Source organism: Ambystoma mexicanum, chromosome 5p, assembly GCF_040938575.1.
Source record: "Ambystoma mexicanum isolate Mex_15411 chromosome 5p, UKY_AmexF1_1, whole genome shotgun sequence".
In the NCBI taxonomy this organism is placed as follows: domain Eukaryota; kingdom Metazoa; phylum Chordata; class Amphibia; order Caudata; family Ambystomatidae; genus Ambystoma; species Ambystoma mexicanum.
Window position 1 is genome coordinate 271,270,923 of NC_090930.1, and position 25,053 is coordinate 271,295,975.

General features: G+C 44.5%; 1 protein-coding gene across 1 annotated transcript in view; it reads right to left on the reverse strand.

The window, feature by feature from the left end:
* The window catches only part of ATP1B4 (ATPase Na+/K+ transporting family member beta 4), a 432,920-nt gene that overhangs the window by 197,792 nt on the left and 210,075 nt on the right, over nt 1-25,053 (reverse strand). Inside the window, exon 4 of the mRNA XM_069612681.1 lies at nt 4,746-4,874. Within this exon, the coding sequence (XP_069468782.1) occupies nt 4,746-4,874 (129 nt within the window). The remainder of the gene's footprint in view (nt 1-4,745; nt 4,875-25,053) is intronic.

Consider the following 25,053-nt stretch of genomic DNA (forward strand, 5'->3'; position numbering starts at 1 on the left):
TTTCTTATGGTCTTTCGGTACCTCACAGTTTTTAATCCTCATAACAGAAATATATTTCGATTTTTCCCTTAGTTGCTCATGGTTTCTTGTCCTCTACATTGAGATCTTTCTTATCATCTCTCCATTACTCATATTCTGAGGTCTTTTTCCTCAAAATCTTTTTGTCCTCTATATTGAGATATTTCTTGTAATCTTATTGACTACTCATTGGCGCCCATTATATGTTTGGCGGTCAGTGGTCAAAGTGTATGAAAAGAAGTAGCGGAACTATGTTCCCATCTGATCTGCACCCACTCCCCTCAAACTCCATCGCCACGGCCCCTCCCACACACAATACAAATCCCCAAACACATGCACCTGCTGTTTAAGCGAACGTTCAGCGTAGTACACTGAAAGTGCAAGTTTCAACTTCTTCCTATAGTTTTATTTTAATCCTATAGTTTTATTTTAAAACGAAACCATTCCGGAACGGTTTCTTTTTAAAATAAAAGTATAGGAACAGTAAAACTTTATTGTAAAAAGTAGAGGAGCACTGCTCCCAACCGCTCCTGGTCACTTCGACCACTGTATGGCGGTACTGTTACCGGCACCTGGTCTGCCGGAATTACCGTCAGATTACAGGTGCCAGTAAGGGTATGTTAATCCTCCTCCCGATAGGACTCCATGGGGGGATTGCCGGCATTACCAGCTGTTTCTTGCTGATTGGTTGCCTGACTTACCTCCAGCTCTTGGCTGGAGTTAAATCAGGCTACCCCACCTGCAAACTCGGAGTACGCAGGTCCGGAAACGTGCCGGTAAACAGAATTACCGGAACGTTAGTTCCGGACCGGCAAACTAGTAATGAATCCCATAGTGTTTTGCCCACTACACGTGTTTCGTCAGATAGACTCATCAGGAGGTTCAAAGTTATTCTTCTATTATTCACCGTGTCTTGAATATTTTGTCACAAGTATCGATATTTCATCAGAGTTTCTTTTTAGTGAATGTCAGATAATTATCGAATTTTGGGCAGAGTTTCTCTCTTTTTGCACACTGTAATGCCCAAGAAGATTATGAGGATTAAAAACTATGAGCTACCAAGAGACCAAACATTTTCCTTTTCAAGAAAATACTAAAATGTTCCCTTTCTGGTACAAGATGGGTGAATAAACATGTTCTTGTTTTGAAAACTAGTCTATAAAGCGCAAACACTCTTCCTTTTTTCATTTAGTAAAGTCGGACAATCTGGACAAGCTAATTCCTGTTGGCAAACATGGGCCGCCACTTACAATCAGTATGCATGCTCTCACACTGTGCAGGCATAGGGCAGCCTATGCAATCAGGATGCATCGTCTCACACTGTGCAAGCATTAGTCAGCCTATGCAATCAATATGCATCGTCTCACACAGTGTAAGCATTGGTCAGCCTATGCAATCAGTATTCATTGCCTCACACTGTGCAAGCATAGGGCAGCCTATGCAATCAGTATGCATGGTCTCACACTGCAAGCATTGGGCAGCCTATGCAATCAGTATGCATGGCCTCACATTGTAAAAGCATTGGGCAGCCTATGCAATCAGTATGCGTGGTCTCACACTGTGCAAGCATAGGGCAGCCTATGCAATCAGTATGCATGGTCCCACATTGGGCAAGCATAGGGCAGCCTATGCTTATGACACATCGGGAAAGGAAAATACGAATAGTGTGAAAAGCTGATTTCAATATTCCCTGGATCTAAAAACATTTTCATGTTACATATTCCTTCCTATTCCAGAGATCCGGGAGGATAGCTCAGCGGCAACTGTTGGAAACAAGACAGCACCGAGCAGCACAGGTTCAATGCCTGGTTCCGCAGCTTAGAGGCTGAAGTCGAAACCTGCATGCAACACATAACTAGAACAAGACAAGTCTGTTGACAATTTTGAAAGCTAGAGAATGTATGTAGTTAGACTTTTCTGGACATGTGCATATTGCGGGTTCTCAAAAAGCACACTCTTGACGCACCCACAACTCCCAGACCCTTCAAAGGAAAACCATTGTAGGTATGGGCCCTCCGAAGAAATGAGGAGACACAAAAAGGCCACAAACATTTGGTGTGCCACTGCTCGCCCGGTGACCTCAGTTTACAGGTTTGCCGGAAGGGGAAGAGTGGGAAAAGGGTTCAGGGAGGACGAACAGACAGGGGTGGACTGGCCTAGAGGGAACTCAGGACATTTCCCGGTGGGCCTTTGCACCTTGGGCCTCTTGTGTGTGGTTACCTATTTTATTTCAACATTTTTTCATAGGAAAAGTTTGGGCTTGCTGACAATGGGCCTCATTCCGAATATGGAGGTAATCATGGCGCTATTTGCGGAAGTAGCTATTTGGGGAAGTAGCTAATAACGGTACCGCAATGTGCGTTACCGTTATTAGCTCTAAAGACCTTTAACGGGTCCCGTCCTTAAGACCTGGTCAGACCAGGCATTAAGGAAGGGACCCGCTAGGGGAACTCAGAATAGGTTGCAAAGGGATTACCGGCACCAGTGTCCTTACCCTTTGCACCCAACACGTAATGAGGCCCAATGTGTAATATGGGGATACTTTGAAAAACATTTCATGGGCCTGCTTTGGTTCCCAGTCCACTCCTGCGAACAGGGGCAGAGAGTGGCCAGATGGGGCACAGTGCAAACCAGCAGCCCTCTCGAAAAGCACTGAAGGAGAGCTCGGTGAGGGGAAGTAGCCACATGGTCGTGTTTTTATGGCAGCACTCTTCAGATAATGTGATCCAGGCACAAAGCCCCTGAAAGCACCCACACTTGCAGGTCTTCTAAAGCGTGTGTTTGTGTAAAGTTACGCTCATGAGCATAAACCTGATTCAAATGAGGACCAGCTCAATAGACACACTTTTTTGTAGGACTTGCAGGTAGCCATTTTTGTGAATAGACGTAACTTTCACTAGTGTAAAGAACTGTGCTTCCAGTTACAAGGCCTCATCACTAGTTGGACGGTAGCCCTTAAATGCGGCAGTAACGGGGTTACCGCTGCATTTCCTGCTACGCCCAATCTCGAGTCTAGCGTGTCTACTCCTAGCTTACTGGGGTAAACAGCCCGGGAAAATGCCAATTTTCCCCACAATTACCGCCGGCAGTATTACTGCGCAGTAATTACTCAGAAACATTAATGGACCCGATGGGGAATGGGGAGTAACATCTAGCGTCCAACTTGTGATCCAACAGTAATCTCGCCGAACGGGTGGGCGCTAACGCAAATAAAGTTGGGCGGTATCACAGCAGGCATACCGCCCAACTCGTGATGAGGCCCACAGTCTCTTTCACTGCTGGGAAAAGCTTGTGTTTCGGCTGTGAAGAGTTAATGGACAACAAATCAACATTGTTGTTAACTTGGTAAGACTGTGAATAAAATAGGCACCCTGCTGTGAAAGAAAGTACATCTTCTAAATGCTGATTTACTATATTGTGGCTTTTTATTTGAAAAAAAAAAATCCTAATTTGATTAATGCATTTTGTATCGTGAAATGACCTGTGCGGACTCATTACTGGGAATTCTTTACCTGTGATTGTGATAGAGATAGTGGTATGGGTCCTGCCCTGCAGACAGACAGATCCGCAGAAATCACGTGGGCATTTTATTGTCTCAAGTCAAGACAAGCACCAATAAATAGCTCGTTTTTTTTTGTTTTATTGTGATCGGTTTTTATGTTCAAAACCATACACAAATTTCATAACATATTATACACAAAAATATACTATAATTTAACCTACAATATCACAATTTAAATTCAATTACATTGTTAATATTACTCCTAAAACCTTTCTCAAGCATATCAAACCTATTATACAAAAATATAATATTAAAGAGCTCATTTTGCACCATAGCGTAAATATGTTTCATGCCCATTTAGAGTTAGGCAGCTCCCGCTGCCAAATTTTGGTCATTTACATGGCAGAGTGCAAATGTGCAAGGCAAAATGCGGCGTACACTGGTGTACGCCGCCTTTTGTCCTGCACATTTGCACTCCGCCGTGCAAATGAGTAAATGCTGACTGCCCTGCTCGCTTAACAGTATACCATTTAACTGAAAACAGGGTCATATCAACCTCTTCGTAGATTATTTACAATCTAGGATTGATAGTTCCCTTTCCCAGAGAGAAGGCAACATTTCTACTTTGCTCAGGTGGGTCGTAGCTGACGAGTTAGGGGTCCACCCCTGACATGGGGCTAGCCTGCACTTTGCAAGTTCGACTACAAGAACAAGGCAGCCTCGGCCCTGTGTCTGTCAGAGGTCAACATATTGGGGGGGTCATTACGAGGTTGCCGGAACGGTACCAGTAAACTATGAGTTCTGCGAGCGGGTGCCTTTCCGCCCGCCAGGTCTGACATGGCGGGCGGAAAGGCACCCGCTTGCAGACCTTGACGGATGCACCGGCACTGTTGCACACAGTGGCGGTGCATCCTTCCTCCCCATTCCCATTGAGTCCAATGGGACTCGAATGGGAATGGGGATTTTCTTTTTCCGGCGGCAGCCGTGACGTTTTTACTGGCATGGCTACCGCCAGACTCATAATGAGGCCCATTGAGTATCATTGAATTGGGGCCTAATAACATCTCTTATTGAAATGCTTACCATCAGGAGGAATCGGGCATGAAATGCATTATAGCAACACCTATTATTGTCCTTCTAAATAATTATGCAGTGCATATAACAAGGGCTCACATCAGACATAACAGGCTTGAGAAATGCACACATATATGGTGGGGCTACATACCTGGAGGGTACACTCGATCGCCATAGGTAGGAACATAAGGGCTTATTGTGAGCAGCATTGCATACATGCAGAAGGAGAACATTCCGGCAAGAAATATATAGAAGATGATGTAGAAGAGCAGAATATAGGCTGCAAAGAACACAGAATGATTGTGTGAAACAGCTGAAAGAAATGACATGAGCACAAGCAGTAGTGACAGCAGGAATAAGCACGGTTAGCACAATCTATCTCAAAATGTGAAAATGCTCTAGTATGTAAACACGAGAGCATCCGGTCACGCGACTGGCATCTCCCTTTAGTTGCAAAAAACAGCCAGAGTCCCCTTTACAGTAATGGCAGCACTAATATTTCAGGTGGCATTTAATAAATTAAGGAGGAAGTATAGCTCAGGGGCAACGGGGTGCACCACAGGTTTGAATGCCGATCCCGCTCTTAGAAACCACTTGCTGGTATTAAGCGCGTTATAAATTTACAATAAAATTAATGCAATGTAAGTGGTAAAATGCTGCCTCCTATAGATGGGTAAAATACCACCAGGGCGAAATGCTCCTTTCCGGATTATCACCAGTGGTAAAAATGCGGTTGAAGGGGAATGCATGACCAATGGCAAAAGTGTGTCTGGCAGCCCTCCAACGCACATACAAAGAAAAAATACAACCCACTAGAGAAAAACACCCAAGAAACCTTTTGCAAGGAGAACAAGGTTTAATCACACCCAAGAAAAATACATGCCAGCAAAAACTCTAACAAGGAGCGCACTGACGAAACTAGCATAATCAGCAACGTATAAAGGCACACAGTGTCATAAGTGACGTAGATTACATAGATTAGAGATACAGGTGGCTGGTTGGTGGGACCCTATACACAGGGGTGGACTGGCAAGAGGGGCAAAGGGGCAATTGCCTGCCAGGCTGGCTGTGCTGCCCAATGGGCCGGAACTCCAAATAGTAAAAAAAATAAAATCCAAAAAGACGAAAATACTTCAGACTCAGATTCTATGTAAATGGGGTGAGGCAAACATGTTGATCTCCCCCATGCATGGGCCTCCACGGTGAGAGGGAGGGGAGCCTAGGCTGCAGAGGCATGTTCATAGCGCTCAATGCCGATGTATGCGTTTAAATAACAGATTCTGTGTCCCTCGATGGTAATGCTGGCATGAATGCTTCCCATACACCACCAGTTTATCACCACTCCTTTTTGCTGAGGAAGAAAAGGTACATATCTTATTAGAGTTTGTCCTTGTTTTGATTCTGTACGAATGCTTCCCCTATGATCTGGTGAATTTCTGAATCACCAGTGTGTTCATACTTATATATATATATATATATATATATATATGGATGTTACTTATATAGTGGTTAGAGAAATGGCTGTTGGACTGTTTGTGGTACTTACCTTTGGACTCGGTTGAAAAACACCCATAGAAAGATGTTATGTTCAGTTATTAATTATTAGACTACAAACTAAGGGGATCATTCAGAGTACGGTGGATTTTTTAATACCGCTGAAGAAAGTCCCCAGCTCTGACCATGGTACTTCTGGAAATCTGCTCTACTCCAAATTGCCCACCAGCAGAGGTGATATTTATGGTATACCTCCAATGGGGCGGAAGGATAGCTCAGGGGCAATGCAGTTGTCTTGGAAGCAAGACGATGCAGTGCAATACATGTTAAAATCCGGATCCCATGCTTTGAAACCACTTGCTGGTATTAAGCGCGTTATAAATGAATAATAAAAAAAATAAAACTCTGATGGCGGTAATGTACAAAGTTTTTTTAAACATTTGTTTTCAAACATTTTCGGCATCAATGTAAAGGGAGAATTGGATTATGTACAGTACTGGCTCCTATCACTACTCTTGAATTTCTTTATGCATATATGGGTCAAGTCTGGCCCATTTACGCATTATATGGGTAAGGTGGTGAAAGGAGGCAATCAGAGATGCCCACCTTTTTACACCATCAACATGGCCATTTGTAAAAACATGTTTCACTTTATTAAAGTGAAGCACCTGTGCTTACCTTATGAACAGTAAAAAGAAAGATTTAAAACATTTGGGGCCAGTTTTTTATTTTTACATCCACCCTCAAGGAGAAGGTGAGGGGTGCATTTAAAGCCCCCAAACAAAAGTCTCTTTCACCTGAACAGAAGCATTTAAACACTGCAACCAAAAATGGCCTTGCTTTACTTTTATTTCACATGAGTGGCAAGAATTTCAACACTGCAACCATAAACGGCCTGGCTTTACTTTCCTTTTCACATGAACAGCAGTCCTTTAAAAACTGCAACCAAAACAGCCTGGCTTTTTCTTTTTGTTCATGTCAATTAAAAAACCATATGGAAAGGGGCCTTCCCATCATCATCTATGGACAAGCAGCAATGTAAAGTCACCCAATAAGGAGAAATTCAAAGCATCCTGTGACCTGCAAAACAGGATTTTTAAACATTAAAAGCAAAAACGGCCTGCACATGTAGTTGCAAATAAAAATGGCTTTAAAAGCCACAATGTAAAAAAATATCACTGCTCTCACAGAAAATGGAATGGAAGCAGAACAGGAAGTGGGCGGTGACCAAAGCAAATGTGTATTATGTTTCACCAACACAACTCCAGTCACCCTTTGAAGAGACAGTTACTTCAGGAAAAAACGGTTTTGGCTGAGGCAGGAACTTCACCATGACAAGCCACACATCGAGCTGGATTTCACACCTATCCTCTAACAATCCTGTAATAAAATGTGATGCTGCAGGAGGTGTCATAATTCCCTGTTCTGCAGACATGATGGCAGGAAAGCAGGGATTTCGAAGAAAGCAATCCTTGGCTAAAGCATGACGGAAAGGTGCAAGTTCTTGTTGCACCCACTTCAGAGAACAAACTGTCAATTTCAAAGAGACTCATAAAAACCCTCTGGTCACAGGCTGACCCCAGGGAACAGATGGCTGTGGGGGATGAAGTGGCCAGCCCATTTGCTGACAGACACACTCATCGTTCATATTAAAAGACTATTTTGTTTTAGGCATTTTGCGCAGCCATCAGACTGAGGATGGATCTCAATTTTATGCCATTGTTCATGCAGGCTGTTTTGAAGATATAAATTGCATTTACCTAGGTCTTTGGGGGTAATGGCCAGTTAGATGAGGTTTCTGGCTGATTTGAACATGTGACAATTATGAGATTTGATGAAAAGGTGGAAATTGAAATTAGGAATATGCTTGATGATTTACATATTCATAACTGTTGTACATTTTATGAAAAAGACAAAAATGTACCACAGGGCCATGCTTCATCGTACGGAGTTGGCGATCGGCTTACCTAATTCCCTGTAACCAGCTAAAACCAATTATTGGTTTCATATGGCAGTGGCTAGTATAATTATGAAGTTATGATACACAGCTAGTTTTTTCCAAAAAGTTGTAATGAGAACAAAGGAGGATAATAAATGGAAACAGAGAGATGGTGCTCTCCTCCCCTGAACCAATCCTTACAGGGGGTGGAGAGAGGGATGTTAACTGTCCTACCCGAGCGGCAAGGAAAATTACAGGGTACTCCCACTAGATTGTAAAATTAGTGATGTCATTTCTGTTATATAAGGGGGACTGTACTAGGATAAGACACACACAAACCAGGGAGATGAGAGAAGGAGGACGGAGAGAAGGCTGCTGAACCTACCATGTTAGAGAATGCAGTGACCAGATCCCTTGCCCTATTTGTCCAGTGTCCTGAGATGCAGCTGGCTTTCCTGAATCCTAAACCAAGGCTTGCTTTGTAAGTAGCATACAACCCCACTCAAGTAAATTAATTAATTCCCCCATTGAAATTCACGGTTCAAGGTTGTTTCAATTTGAAATCAACCATCTTGTTCCTCGTGTTTTTATTTAATTGTTATAGTCAGTAAAGTGTTGACTCAAAAGAATTATTCTCCTTGTAACTTAAAACCAAATTTGACCATGTATTGTGTGCATTACCAAACAAATTTCTATGTGCATCTGTTCTATTAAACCCAAAAAGTTGTTACCATTGTGAGTAATCCCTTTTGCCTAGAAGTCTACCTGTTTTGAGCCTTTGTCCTTGTCACTGAAAACTGATTTTCCTATTGTAAGCTAAACCTCTTCCCTGATCTTGGTGAGCTTTACCCCAAAACCGATTTTCCTCTCTATATTCCTACTCCTTGCCACTGCCTTCCAGTCAAAGGAATCAAGTCCAAATTGATGTTTGGGTGTGTGTGTTGCAGGCGGGAGTGCTTAGCTGTAGGTTATGTCACTTTGTGTGGAAATGTTATTTTCCTGTTTTGCCATTAAAACAAAAGCAAGAGTAACAGTCTATTTCAATCTGATTGTATTTCCCTGTTTGTCATTATAACAAAAGTGAGTGTAACAGCCCATTTCCACTTGGTCGCTCTAGATAGGATATTGCATTTGTGTTGCCACAATGTTGGTGGCTGTTGTATTTTGATTATCCTCATTTACATTGAATAATAAATTAATAAAATATCTTATTAATACACACCGGCCTGATTCCTAGTCCTTTGTGACATGAGGTGTTTGTGGAGGTTGGGTGCGAGATGGGTTGGAGGCCTACTCAAAAGAATCCACTGTATATTAAAAATATAAAGCGTTTTATTGTGCGCCACATTCATTGTAGGCGAAGGAGTTCCCTGGCTGGAGTGTGCCGTGTAATAAACGGTGGCAAAGTGGGGGCTTGTGTTGTAATTTAGAAAGATGTTTTCACCTGTGTCAGCATAGCACAGCAGACTAGCCCATTGAAGTATTGTTACATTTAGTGGATGGTAAGCTGTGTTACACTGTGAAGACGCCAGCAAAACTTGTACCCTAAGTATCAGTGCGGTGTGGCCAAACAAAATATTGTAACCATAAACTAGGAAGGAGCAGGGCGGAGATTTACCCTTGCATAGATAACCCAGCAGGTACAGAACACTCTTCACAATGAGCACCATGGAAATTAATAATGGCTAGACAGCACCTCCTATCCGAATTGTTCATTAGAGGGGAATGGGCAGAACAGGGACATGAAGCCTGGCAATCTAGTATGATGCAACAGGTGACGGATTGTGTCAGGACAGTGGCATGTTAAATCAAGCCCTGACTGATTTCTACATGACACAGACCACCAAAGATGAGCAAATCAAGCCCTGACTGATTTCTACATGACACAGACCACCAAAGATGAGCAAACTAAAATGGTCCAACTCACTGCATGCATATACTTCCAAAGGATAGTTATGGAAGAAAGATACCATGAGAGTGTAGCCTCTGGGCAGAATCAATCTGAGTTATTGGAGCAGGTAAAAAGGGGAGTTAAGGCAGGCAGAGGAAAAAATGTGAGAGAGCCAGAATTCTGAGTTAGAATTAGGAAACATCATTCAGCAGCTAAAGGAGGAGTTGGCAGTACAGCAACAAAATAATTCAGAGCTGGCGTTCCAATTATCTGCACTAACAGAGAAGTGCCAAGAAAGGGTTGACTCTTTAGAAGAGAGTCAACTAAAATTGAACCAAGTGACATACAATAGAGCCTGCTTAGAGGATCTAATTGCATATCAAAAGCAGATTAAGCAATTGAAAGCGGAGAATAATCAGTGGGCTATAAAGGAGGTCCATTCCCAAGCAGATTTTGACCAAGAGCGCCAGAAGTTGGGCGCTATAAAACAACAGAGAGATCACCTTGGTGAACATAATAGTAGGCTGTGTCAGGAAAAAGATGCCCTGTGCCAGGAAGTGTGCCAGTTGAAGGCAGACCTGGAGAAAGGAGAGTCATGCTTGCAGGAACTGACTGACATAAAATTAGAGAATGAAAAATTAATGGGACATATAAGACAGATATAATGTTATCTAGAGCAGACAATAAAGACCAAAACTGCACATAGTGAGGAGATTAACTTCCTGAAAAAGAAGAGGTCTGAGTATCCCCAGATCCTGCAAGAGTTACAGAAAGAAGGTGAGCCCCTGAATGAAGAGAACAAGGGACTCCAGGGCCACGTAGTAGCACAAGGTAAGGTCATAGAAGACATTCAAGCCCTGATCCAGAGCCCAAAAATCGGGCCTTTGCATACTATCAAGAAATAGGGGCTGGGAAAGAGAAATCAGAGAGATTAGAGAAGGAGTGTACTAGGGTTAATAAGACATTGGGGAACCCCAAACTGGTAGGGAATGGAAGGGTAGTCCCTAATCCTGGTGTAGGGCCCTCTGTACCAGGGGCCGCAAGCCAACGTACCACTCTATATGCACAAGGCGCTGCTAACTTCATGTCTACGAGTTCACAAGAACCGGGAATCTTGAGGCAGCTGGTCAACTGGCACAGTGAGTAGAGCGCTCGCTTTGACATCCGTGCAGAGCCTGCTAACACAGGTCGAATCCCGGCAGGGCCAAACTCAGCCTTTCATCCTTCTGAGGTTGATAAATGAGCACCACACACCGTGGATAATAATAAGCAGCGCTCAGATACCTGAGGGTTTGTAGCGCTATATAAATGCAATATTATTATTATTATTATTATTATTATTATTATTATTATTATTATTATTATTATTATAATTATTATCTGGATTTAAGTAGGTCTAGCATGACTGAGACGGAAGGCCAGAGATTGATGGACATGCATAACTGCTTAGGTTCAAAACATTTTTGGCAAATGTATCTGACCAGGAGTGTTGTATATGTCTTGCCTGGCTGAGCAGGAATGTTGTGATGTCATGTGGAATGTTTATGTAGGAGTATTGGAATGTGTGACTGAAGGTTCCAGCCCTGGTCAGTTGGTGAACCCCCTGCCTGGGTGATGGGCTGCCAGTGTTAATGTCCTTCAATGTCCATTATGTAACTTAAATGACTGCCTGTAAAGATACTTGAGAAGCTGTTAATAAACCTGGCAAGTCAACCATAAGAAGGTATGCGAGTCACTTCGTAACAATGGTGACGAGTCAGTCTTTCTGACAAGGAACCTGCGTGCTAATGCCGGACGACCTGCTGCGGGGGGTGCAGGAAGAAGGAAGAGGACGACACTGCCCCCAAAACAAGATAAGTAAGGCCCATCACCCAGGGCGGCAAAAAGGGGGAGGAGGAGAGTATATCCGTATGGGAAGGACAGATGTCATGTTCTGGCGGCAGTACAGCGTCTTGGTGCAGATGGGTAATTCCCTGTAAGCTGGAGGAGGGAAGGAGCTGGAAAAGGGAAACCAAGTCCAACAGCTAAGGAAGCGTAATTGGATTATGTGGTTATGCAGTAGGAGCAGTGGTCTCAGCGCTGTCCAACTGATGAGACATATATGATGATAGGGCAGGAGCAGCTGTGAGGAGTTCTGTGCAAGATTATGCAGCTCTGAAGGCTCAAAGTGTGTCCCGTATGGACTAAGAGTGCGAGGGGGCCCAGTGGTGCGCAACGCCATGGGTGCGTGGCATGGGACTGGTTGACGATTGAGAGAGGCACAGTACGTGTTATCTCATGGCCCGCCTGAGAATGGTGACGTCAGTAAGCTGTCAAAGGAGTTGGTGGAAGTGTAGAATTCCGCCAAACACCAGATTCGCACACCTGCTGTGTGACGGTGCGACAAGCGGTGCACGGTCCCGGTGAGCGTTACTCATCCACTGTCAATATAAACAAGGAAACGGGAACTTTAGAGTAAGGAACCCTAGGACGTCGATCTACGTGTTAAGGAAGTGGGTCTCTGCATCCATATTGCTGTCGCGAACATGAAGTGCAAAATGGACAGTGAGAGAGCAGAGCAGCTAGTCCTGGGGGCTGGTATGCGGATTGTACTATGTCTGTGCCCATCAGAAGGACAGTAGGAGCTGTGCCCAAGGTATACCGATTGTATAGTTTGAGTGCCCATCGGATGTACAGCTGGAGCTGCGCGCAAAGTAATCTTGTCTGGAACGGTGCAGTGATTTTTATTTGGGATGGACAAAGTCTTCGGTTGGGAAAGGTCATCAAGATGGTTTATTACATACTGTTGAAGCTTGGAACTAAGCGAGGTGATGGGGATACAAGCTGAAATCCTGTTGGATCTGTTATCTGTCACCGAAACAAACGGATCGGCAACCAGAAGTGGTGAACTGGTGATGCTGTTTATGAGAGCAGACTTTCGCACATGTATCCTTTTTGCTGATGAGCCATGATTAGAAAATGTAATTGGTGTATATTGCATATTGTATATTGGTGTGATAGTGCTATGAGTATGGAGCATGCTTGGCTCGTTAATAGTCATCATTTGCTTGAGGCTTGGCATGGTTCGGGTGTCTATTCCAACCCATGGACTCTTAGTTGAAATTTTAATATGCAAAGACAGTTTGGAAGTTGAATGGGTGAGTGTGGTTATGGGTAAAGTTAAGTATAAGTATAACCATATTTGAGGATTTTCAGGTAAAGCCAAAGGTTCGCTATGGACTCTTAGGAGGTGTTAGTAGGTCACGGCATTAGGTTGCTTGAAGGCAACATGGACTTTTAGGAATTCCTAGAATGTTATTGTACCTGATTTGATGATTGTCAGTTCAAACCTTATAAGTTATGCATATAGAATGTTACAATGCAAATGAATTTTAACTAACTCTGTTATGATATAGTGTAAAGTTAGCATGAAGTGTGGTGTGAGTCAGAGAAGATGTGAGATGGGTAGCGCCCATAGTGTGTATAGTGTGTGGGTGAGTGCCACAATGGTGTTAGAAAGAGGTAGCGCCTCCGGTGTTAGTGTGAAACTTGGCTAGCATTGTAAGTGCGTGAGTGTCACTGATGGTGAGTGTGCCTAGCTGACATGTTAAAACTACCATATGCTGAGATGGGTTGTGATCTCAGCATAGTTTTAAGTTTGGTATGGGTGTGTCTGTGGTAGGGGCGTACATGGGTTAACGGTATACGTTGCATTGTGGTGGTAGCGCCACCACTTCTGTGTGGAAGTGTCTGCAATAATTCAGATGCATGGTGAGGCCACGTATATTAGTGCATGGTGGTAGCGCCACCATTACAGTGAGGGCGTGACTGTGATCAATAGCTATTCTGAGTGGTAGTAACTCGTAACTCCATCCAGACAAGGTGCGACTTTGAGTACAGTCCTGCTTGAGTTATAGCTATTGTGTTTGGTGGTAGCGCCCCCAGTTGGTTGGGGTGTGACCGTTATTACAGTCACACATGGGTAAAGAGGTATGTGTGCGGGTGGTAGCGCCCCCGGTGTTTGCAGGAGCATGTCTATTGGTGATGGACATGAATGGTCACACATGTGCCTCTATCTTGTGGTCGTGTACCACTAATGTTTTTCTTTCATTGCACGCAGGCGGTTGTTTCTGGCTGCACTGCGTGCCCATTTAAGACTCGCCCCACCTTTCAGGGTCCAGAGTGAGCTAGTATTTTGTTGTTGGTCCCGGTGTGCCTGGCCAGTACACTGGGAGTAAACTGAGTGTCAGAGCGTTGTGCACATGCGGTGTGCCTGCCCTGGTCATACGAGTCTGTGTGGATGGGGTGTGTTGGTATGAGTGGAGGTGTGTCGGAGGTGTGTCCCGTGGTGTTTTGCATGTTGTGATTAGTTGCAAGCAGGGGAGATGTGTTGTGTGCAGTGCCTAGTGTGTGCAGTGTGTTAATGTAAAGGGGGGGAGATGTGTTGTATATGTCTTGCCTGGCTGAGCAGGAATGTTGTGATGTCATGTGGAGTGTTGATGTATGAGTGTTGGAATGTGTGACTGAAGGTTCCAGCCCTGGTCAGTTGGTGAACCCCATGCCTGGGTGATGGGCTGCCAGTGTTAATGTCCTTCAATGTCCTTCATGTAACTTAAATGACTGCCTGTAAAGATACTTGAGGAGCTGTTAATAAACCTGGCAAGTCAACCATAAGAAGGTATGCGAGTCACTTCGTAACAAGGAGGACTTCTATTAAGAGAAAATCAAGGAGTTAGACTGGTAGAGACATCAGCTACAAAAGGACCATCTGGTCCACTTTGCGGATAAAGAAGAGTCTGAGTTTAGGACCCAAAAGAGCATCCTGAAAACCTTCACCCGTTCAGGGAGATGAGGGGAGTTCTCCACCAACCCCAGAAGGAGGGAGGAGTCAGATGAGTACTCCCATGTGCGAAAGAGGGAGTCCAAGGGAAGTGACCCAGAGAGCCCACAATACAACAGGGGAGAAGAGACTAGGCCCCTTCATTCTGGGAGAGCCTCCCAGTCTCAAAGAATCAGGGAGCGCCTAGATGACAGGGACGGGACCTCAAATAGCAGCAACTCTGAGTCTGAGGGCGAATGGACTGAGGTGCAGCGGAAAAAGAAGGCTGCCAAACAAAAGAGAACATTGGTAAAAGACCCCATTAGACAAATATAAGCCATTAGAATCTTCATGACATTTTACCATAAAAATTCCAAGTACTCAGTCTGGGAGTATCTGGAGTTGTATCACCAGATGCTGACATCATTTGGCATCAATAATGACCATAATTCTATCGAGTTTGCCAAGTGGACACTCTCACCAGAATACTCCAGCTTCTTTACTGGGCTGGAGGATCAAAATCATACAAGGTGGTCTACCTACAAGGTGGCCATCTTGAAGCACTTCTCCGTGCACCAGAACCCTCAGAAGACTCGCAAGGCGGCCTACAACCTACAGTGCGGAGAAGATCAGGCACGAGAGAATTTGTCCAAGAATTGAAGCGGGCATTTGCACAAACCACTAGGCGGGTGCGCATGAACAGTAGGTAGTTCATTAATACCTATTTTCATTCCCTCCCTAAGTACATAATGACGCAACTGGTTAGGGACTTCCACAAAGAAAGGACTCTGGACTGGGTAATAGAGCAAGCTACCTGGATCTATGAGATCCAAAAGCCTGTAGAAAATAAGAATTCCCCCAAAAGTCCCAAACCAACCAACACCCCCGCTGCTGCCAAGGTGGCGGAGGTGAAGATAACCCCCATTTTGGACCAAAACATGGGGGGGGGGCTTAAAAAGACACATCCCGCTAACCAACCAAACCAGAGGCAAATGAAGGCCCTCTGACCAGTACCAAGCAGGTGGTAGCCAGGCAAGTTACCCCAAAAATGTGTCACCGGACACTGCCACCTACATCAGCTCGAGGTAGAAGGGGAACAGACCCATATTGGGGTACATATGGACTCCACCGACTCAAGGGGGTATCCAACCAGTTAAGTATGGCCCCAGGTAATTTAACTCCCAACTTTCCCCCATATTTCCCACAAAACTTCCCTCAGGAGGGCAGTAATGTTCCACCCTCCAATTTAAGCTTCTTCCCCAGGTACCTCCAAATCCCAACTTCCAGAATAACCATTCTCTCTCTCTTTTCCCGCTTTCAGATGTCTAGACACCCCAATCAGGGAGACGGGAGACCAAGGATGGAGGGCTACCAGGGAAATCCTCAATATCCAAGCTACTCTGGGAGAAGGGACAGTTACCCTTCCGGAGAGCAGCAAAGATTTGACCCAAGACCTCTGTATCAGCGCCAGGTCCAGAACTTGTCCCAAGACCTGGGCCGCATGTTGAGGGCTCAGCAGAGCCCTCAAATGAACATGGCTTCTGAGAACAGCTCAAACCAAGGGTTGGCCACCCCGATGCAATGACGGGGAGAGAACCCTGAAAACCAACAGGTTCCAGAGGGAGGAGGCTCGGGTGGAAGGAGGAAGCAAAGCCCTAGAGGAAGCTTCCTTCCTCACCTGTAAAAAGCACCCAGGAAACCTCTGAACCTGAACCCATATTTCTTACCCCCCGAAAAGCTGCAACCTAGGTTACAGAGAGAAAGTAGGAGAAACCAAGGGACAAAGAAGACCCATTTTGTGGAGGAAGTCAGTGTCCTCCAGTTTGAAGGGGAAGAATCCCTGGAGGATTCTGGGAAGAAAGACTTTTCTTTCAAGGACGGGGGATTCCTCTCAAAGAAAAATGGGTCCCAAAAGACCCTAACTTAGACTGGGTAAGAATCGGGACTGACCCAGAACCACAAATCTATGAACCCCAAAAATGTCGCCCCAACGACTCAGAAATAAATGAGGGATCCACCCCCAAACCAGTTCAAGTGACTGTCTCCAGGAAAAGGAAAAAGGGGACAGCACAGATTCTGGGGAAAAAGGGGATTCCAAAACTCCCCAAATCTCAGAATGCCAAATTTTATTTACAGATTCCCAAATCCCCCAAATCTCAGGATGCCAAATTTTCTTAACAGATTCCCAAACTCCGACACGGAAAATTGCCTGAGATCACACAGTGTCAGAGTTCAAAATAAAGAAATCAACCACCCAGCTGGCCCAAAATACACATTTCCTTTGCTCCCTTGAGGAGAACGAAGGTAGGTTATATGCTCCCGTCAGGGTGCAAGGGCAGTGTGCATTTTCATTGCTGGTGGATACAGGATCCCAAGCCACCCTTCTATCCAAAGGGGCATTTGATCAACTCAATGCAGGAAGGGGGGGAGAGTCACCAAATTCTCCTCACACCTCTTCCTGGACAACTCCAGAACTTGGATGGGAATGACATTCCCGCTGAGGGGACTGCGGATCTGGAGATCAAAATGGGCGACACAAGGTCAAACACCCGGTTAAAGTCGTTACTCCAGAAGGAACGCCCTGTCTCTTAAGGAATGACCTCCTTCAGAGGTTGTCATCCCTAATAGACTGTGTGAGAAAGGTCCTCTGGACCCAGAATAACCGGCCAATAAATTTAAAACAGAGCATCAGCTATGTAAGTCTAAATGGCTCTTTCCATATGGTTGAGCAGCGGTCTGACAAAATTGAGTTCCACTTTAGGTACAATCAAGTCCCCGACATAACGGTAATTGCTGTAGGAGAACAAACTGGGGATGGGAACCATTCTCCATTCTTGAGAAGCAATCTTCCTTCCAGTTTTAAGTGGCATTCCACACTGGAAGGAAATACCCTGAAATTGTATACTGATCCGGAATTTGAGGAAAACCCAAATCCCATGAGAAAAAGTGATGAAAAACCAACTTAAGGCTTAGCTGATATTCAGAAAAAGGGTGAGCATGTCACGATGCCTACCCCCGGGGAGCCAGACCACGTCCAGCAACCCCAGAAGCAGGCATCAAGTTATCCTAAGCAAGCCCAACAACCCCTGCTAGGGGCTATTTGGGTCCAGTCCTGGCGCCTATGGCGCCAGGCTCATATGGAGAGTCAGTCCTGGCGCCATGGCCGCCAGGCTCATAGATTAAAACTTACCTGATGCAGACCATGCTGCAAACTTACCTGATGCAGACCATGCTGCAAGAGCTCCAAGCCAAAAGAGGCTTGGAAGGGACTACTTTACTTAGGGGCTATTTTTTACTCGGGCGGGGCTAGGGAGGAATACTTACCTGGGACTACTTTGGAGGCTATTTAAACCACGCCCGAAGAGCAGCACAAGCTTTGCATTATTCTGCATCCAGCAGCGTAACGCTCACTGTGCCTGCAAGTCTGCATCCAGCCTTCTGCCACAGCCGCCTCCAGTTTGGAGCTCCTAGAAAAAGGGAGAAAGAAGGAGAAAAGGTTAGAACAAGAGCAATACCTTTAATCCTTACCTGAATTCCCGATCCATCGCGCCTTCGAGCTGGAAGAAAGAAGTTATTTTTATGCGCGTCGCCTCGCCTGCTGCAGCGCCGCACTGAACTCACCGGCCTTCGCAGCATCTTCACATTCCACTGCATCCTCCTGCATGTTCCCGTCGCACTCCGGCACCTAAGGAGAAGACAAGAACAGCAAGATGAGCTAAGGGAATACACAGAGGAATATTAGTTACCCCCCATAGACTTATCTGATTTCACCACCGGGGTACTATTCCTCTTCACGGGTCGGCGCAGCTTCCACTGCATCTTCGCCGAACCCCGGCCCCTAAGGGGAAACAAAAGGACAGCAAGGTGAAACAAAGGGACTAACAAGGGGAACCCTCCTCACCACAATAGACTTACCTGATTTTACCACCGGAGGTATTATTCCCCAAGACTTCATACTTTCTCTCAGCGCCTGAATAAGGGAGAAAGCAACAGGTTACATATTGACTTTGTTTTATTGAACTGTGTTGGAAAATACAAATCCTTACCAGAATACTACCGGTTGCCACAAGGAACTCTTCATTAGGGTCAAGCTGCACATTGCAAGGAATCGGACAAGAGTGAAAGTCAGGCATTTGAACTCTTACAAACTTAATACTTACGGCGTCTTGCCGGGAATCTCGGAGTCAATATTGTTCTGGAACTCACCAAATCCTTCGAGTCAGTGAAGCAACTGGTTATCAACGTGCCCCTGCGCTCAATGCAGGATGGAGAGATCATCTTTTCAAACCATCAGGTGAAACTATAAGAGGGGACATCAAAGGCGATATGTGTGGAGAACAGCGGGGGTGGGGGGATTTACTCTCAACTCCACGGGTGGTTAATTCCCTTTCTCCATTTGCAGAAGAATATTCCTACGGGCCAAGCAAACAAAGCTAGGTGGGCCAGTCCAGTCCGTCATCTCGGCCCTGCGCGTCACATTGGTGGAGACCGCAGTTGTCCAGTTCCGATCGACGCCTCTGTGGGAGCCAGGTGAGCGTAAAAAGCAGCTGTTCCTCCCCATTCAGGTAAATGAGAGTGGGAGCCTGTTCATGCCAGAGTATGTCTGAATAATGGAAAAAGCTTCATCAGAGAAGCGTTATTCAGGAAACTCCCAAAAGACCAGATCATTCCCACAATTCAGTTGATTTATAAGTGGGAATGGGGCCTGGAAACTCCCAATTCCCCACATCTCCTGCCTCGCAGGTGCATGCTACAAATGTCCATTGGTGATAAAAGGATAGAGCATAATTGTTGGGTCGTGTGAGATGTCCCCTCAGCCTTCTACTTAGGTAGTGACATTCTCAATCAATTCACAATTAATTTAGACCTCATTAATTACAAAGTCTGGTCCTGACTGGGGGGTACCCCCATGGGCTTTGAAAAGGCTTTGAATCCTGAAAAGGTATTTTGGTCAGCTCAATTGCTACCGTAGGCAGTTGAAGTGGAGAACAGGTCACCATCCCAGGACTGGCCCGACAATTCACCATCCCCCTAAAAATTAAGAGAGCAGGAATTGTTGCTGAAAAAAGAACCCAGTGAGGGTAGAGCCCAGGAATCCTCCAAAGAATATATATAACAGAGAGTTATTTACTTGGTGTTATTGTTCAATTGAAGAAAGAAAAAAAATTGTTTATGAAACTAGAAAGTATTGTAACTGTAGGTTATTGTCATGTAAATTCTCTGTAAATCTTCCAGGAAAAATGTGTGTAAAAAGTACTGAAGCTTGTTTTTTATTTTTAAATCGTTTATTAGAGAATTAACATCCTTAAATTCCAGCCTGGATAGGAGAACCCTGGGGACCTGGAATGGAAGGAAGAAAGGGGGTGCCGTGCCACACCCTCCAACCCAAAGAGAAAATCAGGGGGGATTTGTGGGGTGCATTTAAAGGCTCAAAACAGAAGTCTCTTTCACCTAAACAGCAGCATTTAAACACTGGAACCAAAAATGGCCTTGCTTTACATTTATTTCACATGACTGGCAAGAATTTCAATACTGCAACCAAAAATGGCCTTGCTTTACGTTTATTTCACATGAGTGGCAAGAATTTCAACACTGCAACCAAGAAGGGCCTGGCTTTACTTTCCCTTTCACATGAACAGCAGTCCTTTAAACACTGCAACCAAAAATGGCCTGGCTTTTTCTTTTTGTTCATGTCAAATTAAAGAACCATATGGAAATGGGCCTACCCATCATCATCTATGGACAAGCAGCAATGTAAGGTCACCCAACAAGGAGAAATCAAAGCATCCTGTGACCTGCACAACAGGATTTTTAAACATTAAAACGGCCTGCACATGTAGTTGCAAATAAAAACGGCTTTAAAAACCACATTGGAAAAAGATATCACCGCTCTCAAAGAAAATGTCAGGGAAGCAGAACAGGAGGTGGGGGTGACCAAAGTAAATGTCTATTATGTTTCACCCACAAAGCTCCAGTCACCTTTGTAGAGACACTAACTTCAGGAAGAAATGGTTTTGGCTGAGGGAGGAACTTCACCATGACAAGCCCCACATCCAGCTGGATTTCACACCTACCCTCTAACAATCCTGTAATAGAATGTGATGCTGCGGAAGGCGTCATGATTCCCTGTTCTGAAGACATGGTGGCAGGAAAGCAGGGATTCAAAGAAGGCAATCCTTGGGTAAAGCATGACGAAAAGGTGCAAGTTCTTGTTGCACCCACTTCAAAGAGCAAACTGTCAATTTCAAAGAGAATCATAAAAACCCTCTGGTCACAGGCTGACCCTGGGGTACAGATGGCTGTGGGGGATGAAGCAGCCAGCCCATTTGCTGACAGACACACTCATCATTCATATTAAAAGACTATTTCGTTTTAGGCATTTTGCGCAGCCATCAGAGGATGGATCGCAATATCATGCCATTGTTCATGTTTGTAAAAAGATATAAATTGCATTTACTTAGGACTTTGGGGACTGTAATGGCCAGTTAGATTAGGTTTCTGGCTGATCTGAACATGTAACATTTATGAGATTGGATGAAAAGGTGGAAATTGAAATTAGGAATATGATTATTTTATGAAAAAGAAAGAAATATGCCACCGGGCCATGCTAGATTGTACGGAGTTGGCGATCAGCTTACCTAATTCCCTATGACCAGCTAAAACCAAATATCTGTTTCATATGGCAGTGGCTAGTATAATTATGAAGTTATGATAAATAACTAGTTTTTGCAAAAAAGATATAATGAGAACAAAGGAGGGTAAGAAATGGAAACAGACAGATGGTGCTCTCCTCCCCTGAACCAATCCTGACAGGGGCGGAGAGAGGGATGGTAACTGTCCTATCCGAGGGACAGGGATAATTACTGGGTACACCCCCTAGATTGTAAAATTAGTGATGTAATTTCTGCTATAAAAGGGGCACTGTACTAGGACAAGACACACAGAAACCGGGGAGACGGGAGAAGGAGGACAGAGAGAAGGCTGCCGAACCTCACCATCCTAGAGAGTGCAGTGACCATATCCCTTGCCCTATCTGTACAGAGTGTCCTGAGATGCAGCTAGCTTTCCTGACTCCTAAACCAAGGCTTGCTTTGTAAGGAGCATACGACCTCAGCCTTAAATTGCATAAGCACTTCATTGAAAACCCCAATTGCCCATGTAGTCCAGTCATCTCCTCATAGATGAATCTCTTGTTTGCCTGTGTATGTTAGCATATCTCCTTTAAAAAACCTCTCAGTTATCTGTAAAAATCCTTAGTATTTTTCAAGTAAATCAATTAATTCCCCCATTGAAATTCATGGTTCAAGAGTGTTGCAATTCGAAATCAACCATCTTGTTCCTGGTGTTTTTATTTATTATAGTCAGTAAATTGTTGCCTCCAAAGAATTATTCTCCTTGTAACGAAAAACCGAATTTGTCTGTGTATTGTGTGCATTACCAAACAAATTCGTATTTGCATCTGTTCTATTAAACCTAAACCGTTACTCCCATTATGAGCAATCCCTTTTGCCTAGAAGTCTACCTGTTATGAACCTCTGTCCTTGTTACTGAAAACCGATTTTCCTATTGTAAGCTAAACCTCTTCCCTGAGCTGCGTGTCATTGTAAACCTTAGTATAAACAAATTTCCATTTGCCACTCTGTTTTTCCTTTGCATTTGCTTTCTCCCAAGAACCGATTTTCCTACTTCATGTCTATTTTGCCCTGGTGTGCTGATTAGTATTCTCTAAAACCTTGCCTATCTCCTAAGTGTACGCAATACGAATTTTCATCTATTCTGTCCCCTAGCATTTGTGAGTAATAACCAAAATCCCATTCTGGCATTTTGCTCCAAAAACAGGGTTTTCGTTTCTTTGCTGGCTTCCCAACTTGTGGTGGTGGGCTTTACCCCAAAACCGATTATTCCTCTATATTCCTACTCCTTGCCACTGCCTTCCATTCAAAGCAATCCAGTCCAAATTGATGTTTGGGTGTGTGTGTTGCAGGAGGGAGTGCTTACCTGTAGGTTATATCACTTTGTGTGGAATTGTTATTTTCCTGTTTTGTCATTAAAACAAAAGCGAGGGTAGCGGTCTATTTTAACCTTATTGTATTTTCCTGTTTGTCATTATAACAAAAGCAAGTGTAACAGCCCATTTCCACTTGGTCTCTCTAGATAGGGTATTGCATTTGTGTTGCCACAATTTTGATGGCTGTTGTATTTTGATTATCTTCATTTACATTGAATAATGAATTAATAAAATATCTTATTAATACACACCAGCCTGGTTTCTAGTCCATTGTGACACAGGGTGTTTGTGGAGGATGGGTGTGAGGCCTACTCAAAGAATCTGCTGTATATTAAAAATAAAAAGCGTTTTATTGTGTGCCACATACATTGTAGGGGAAGGGGTTCCCTGGCTGGAGTGTGCCGTGTAATAAACAGTGACAAAGGTAAAGATAGGTGAATTTTCTGCAAAAAGTCTGCCTAAAATACCACGCCGGTATTCCCATCGAATACCACCGATGGTATCTGATCAAAAAGCCTGAATTCGGTGGTCGGTAAAATCCAGGGTGTTTGCCAAATACTGACGATTTTACTGCTACCACCAAGCTCTGAATGCACGCCTAAGTCTGGGATGGTTTTTCATTGCCTTGTCCAGAACACTCTTCTCTTATGTGAGCAACAAAAGACACACATGCAAATCAGACTTTCCAAGAAAGGGCAACTTGGGAGCACAAAAAAAGCTGTGTCCTCTTGCTGTCTTTTGCTCTGCATTATCCAAGTGTAGACCCCATAGCCACAATTACCAGCAAGACCGCGACTATGGCTTCTTGTCGCGTCTGACAGAGGCTGACTGGCAAATCAAGTTGGTCTACTGTCTAACTATAAGCCAGGGCAATGGAAGGTGGTGAGTGGCAAGGAATAAGCTTGGTGTAATGGGCAATTAAAGGGTGTGAGTGGGAAGGAATTGGTGATTGAGCAATGTGGGAAAGAGAAGGAGGTGCGTGCAAGGTAAGGGAATGAGATTGAATTAATAGTTAAAGGATGGGGCAAAAGGGCAACGGAAGCCTGAAAGTTAATTTTAAGAAACAGGAGCATTGAGAATGCAGTGCAAGGGAAGTACACCGGAGGATGATGGGTAAGGAAAATAGGGTAAATGAGGTACGCATCTGGAATGGTAGGTCAGCAGGTTGACTTTTGCTGAGATCTATGCCTGACCTGCATGACACTGCACCTGATTGTGGGACTGGATTGACCCCCTTTCTTCATTCTGATTAAGTAATGCATACTGACTTTATGAACATATGTTTCAATTACCACTTCTCTCATATCTTTTCGGGTTGCTTTATCATGTCACTTGGTGCTTTGAAAGAACTCACTTGTACAGACTAAGATTATAATTATTGGACATTTTCATTATAATCTTTGTCTGTTTCTCAGATGTATTTACCTCAGGATACAGACAATTAATATGCTTCCCCCTTGTAGATATATTGGTGCCTTGAAAACCAGGTTCATTGAACAGTATACTAGTTTAGTCCTTGAATACAACTTTGCAGAAAGCATTTATTTTGTTTCTAATATTGAAGGTGGAATAGGAGAAGATGACGCCTCCCCTGCTTTCTGAATTGGAAACTGTGGATCCAGAAAGACAGGGCTGGAATCCCCACCTTCCACGTTTCATACATTGTGATCCTGAGCAAATCACTTTTCATCACTGCGCATTATTTTCCTTAACTATCTGTAGATAAGGGGGCATAGCCAGCGTGCAACCGATGAAGCCATAAACCCACAGAGCTCCCGCTGCCGCCTGTTATAAATCCTACATAAACCTGGCCGCAGAGATGCAACCTCGATAAAAACATACATGGGAGTGCCGGAACATCAGGGGAACAAAACAACCATGGTCTCAACTTGAAAGAAGAAGCATACGAGCCCCATTCTATACTCTGCAGATCTGCAAAACCCTGACACGGCGGTGCCGGCTACCCAGTATTTTGGAGCAGACTTCCTACAGTGATGGACAAGTGGCCTCTGCCCCTTTGGAATGGGTAAAGATTTTTTTTTTAAAAGGTGATTGGTGGGGGCAGCAGAGGAGGCACAATTGAGCCTTTCTCCACTTCTCCACTTCTTCAACTGGGAGGCTATCGGTGCTGGGAGCTCGGCCCGAGCGGAGACAGGAGGTGGCAAAGCTCCCTCTCACCAGTGAGGTGCACAAACAGTACTGGCGAGGCTAACAGAGGGCTTGACTTCGATCCTTTTGTAGTTGACCCTTTGACCGGACACCGACCCGGGGACATAGACAATACTGCTTGGGGATCAGAAGCCCTGTTCCCCCTCCCCTCACCAGTAAA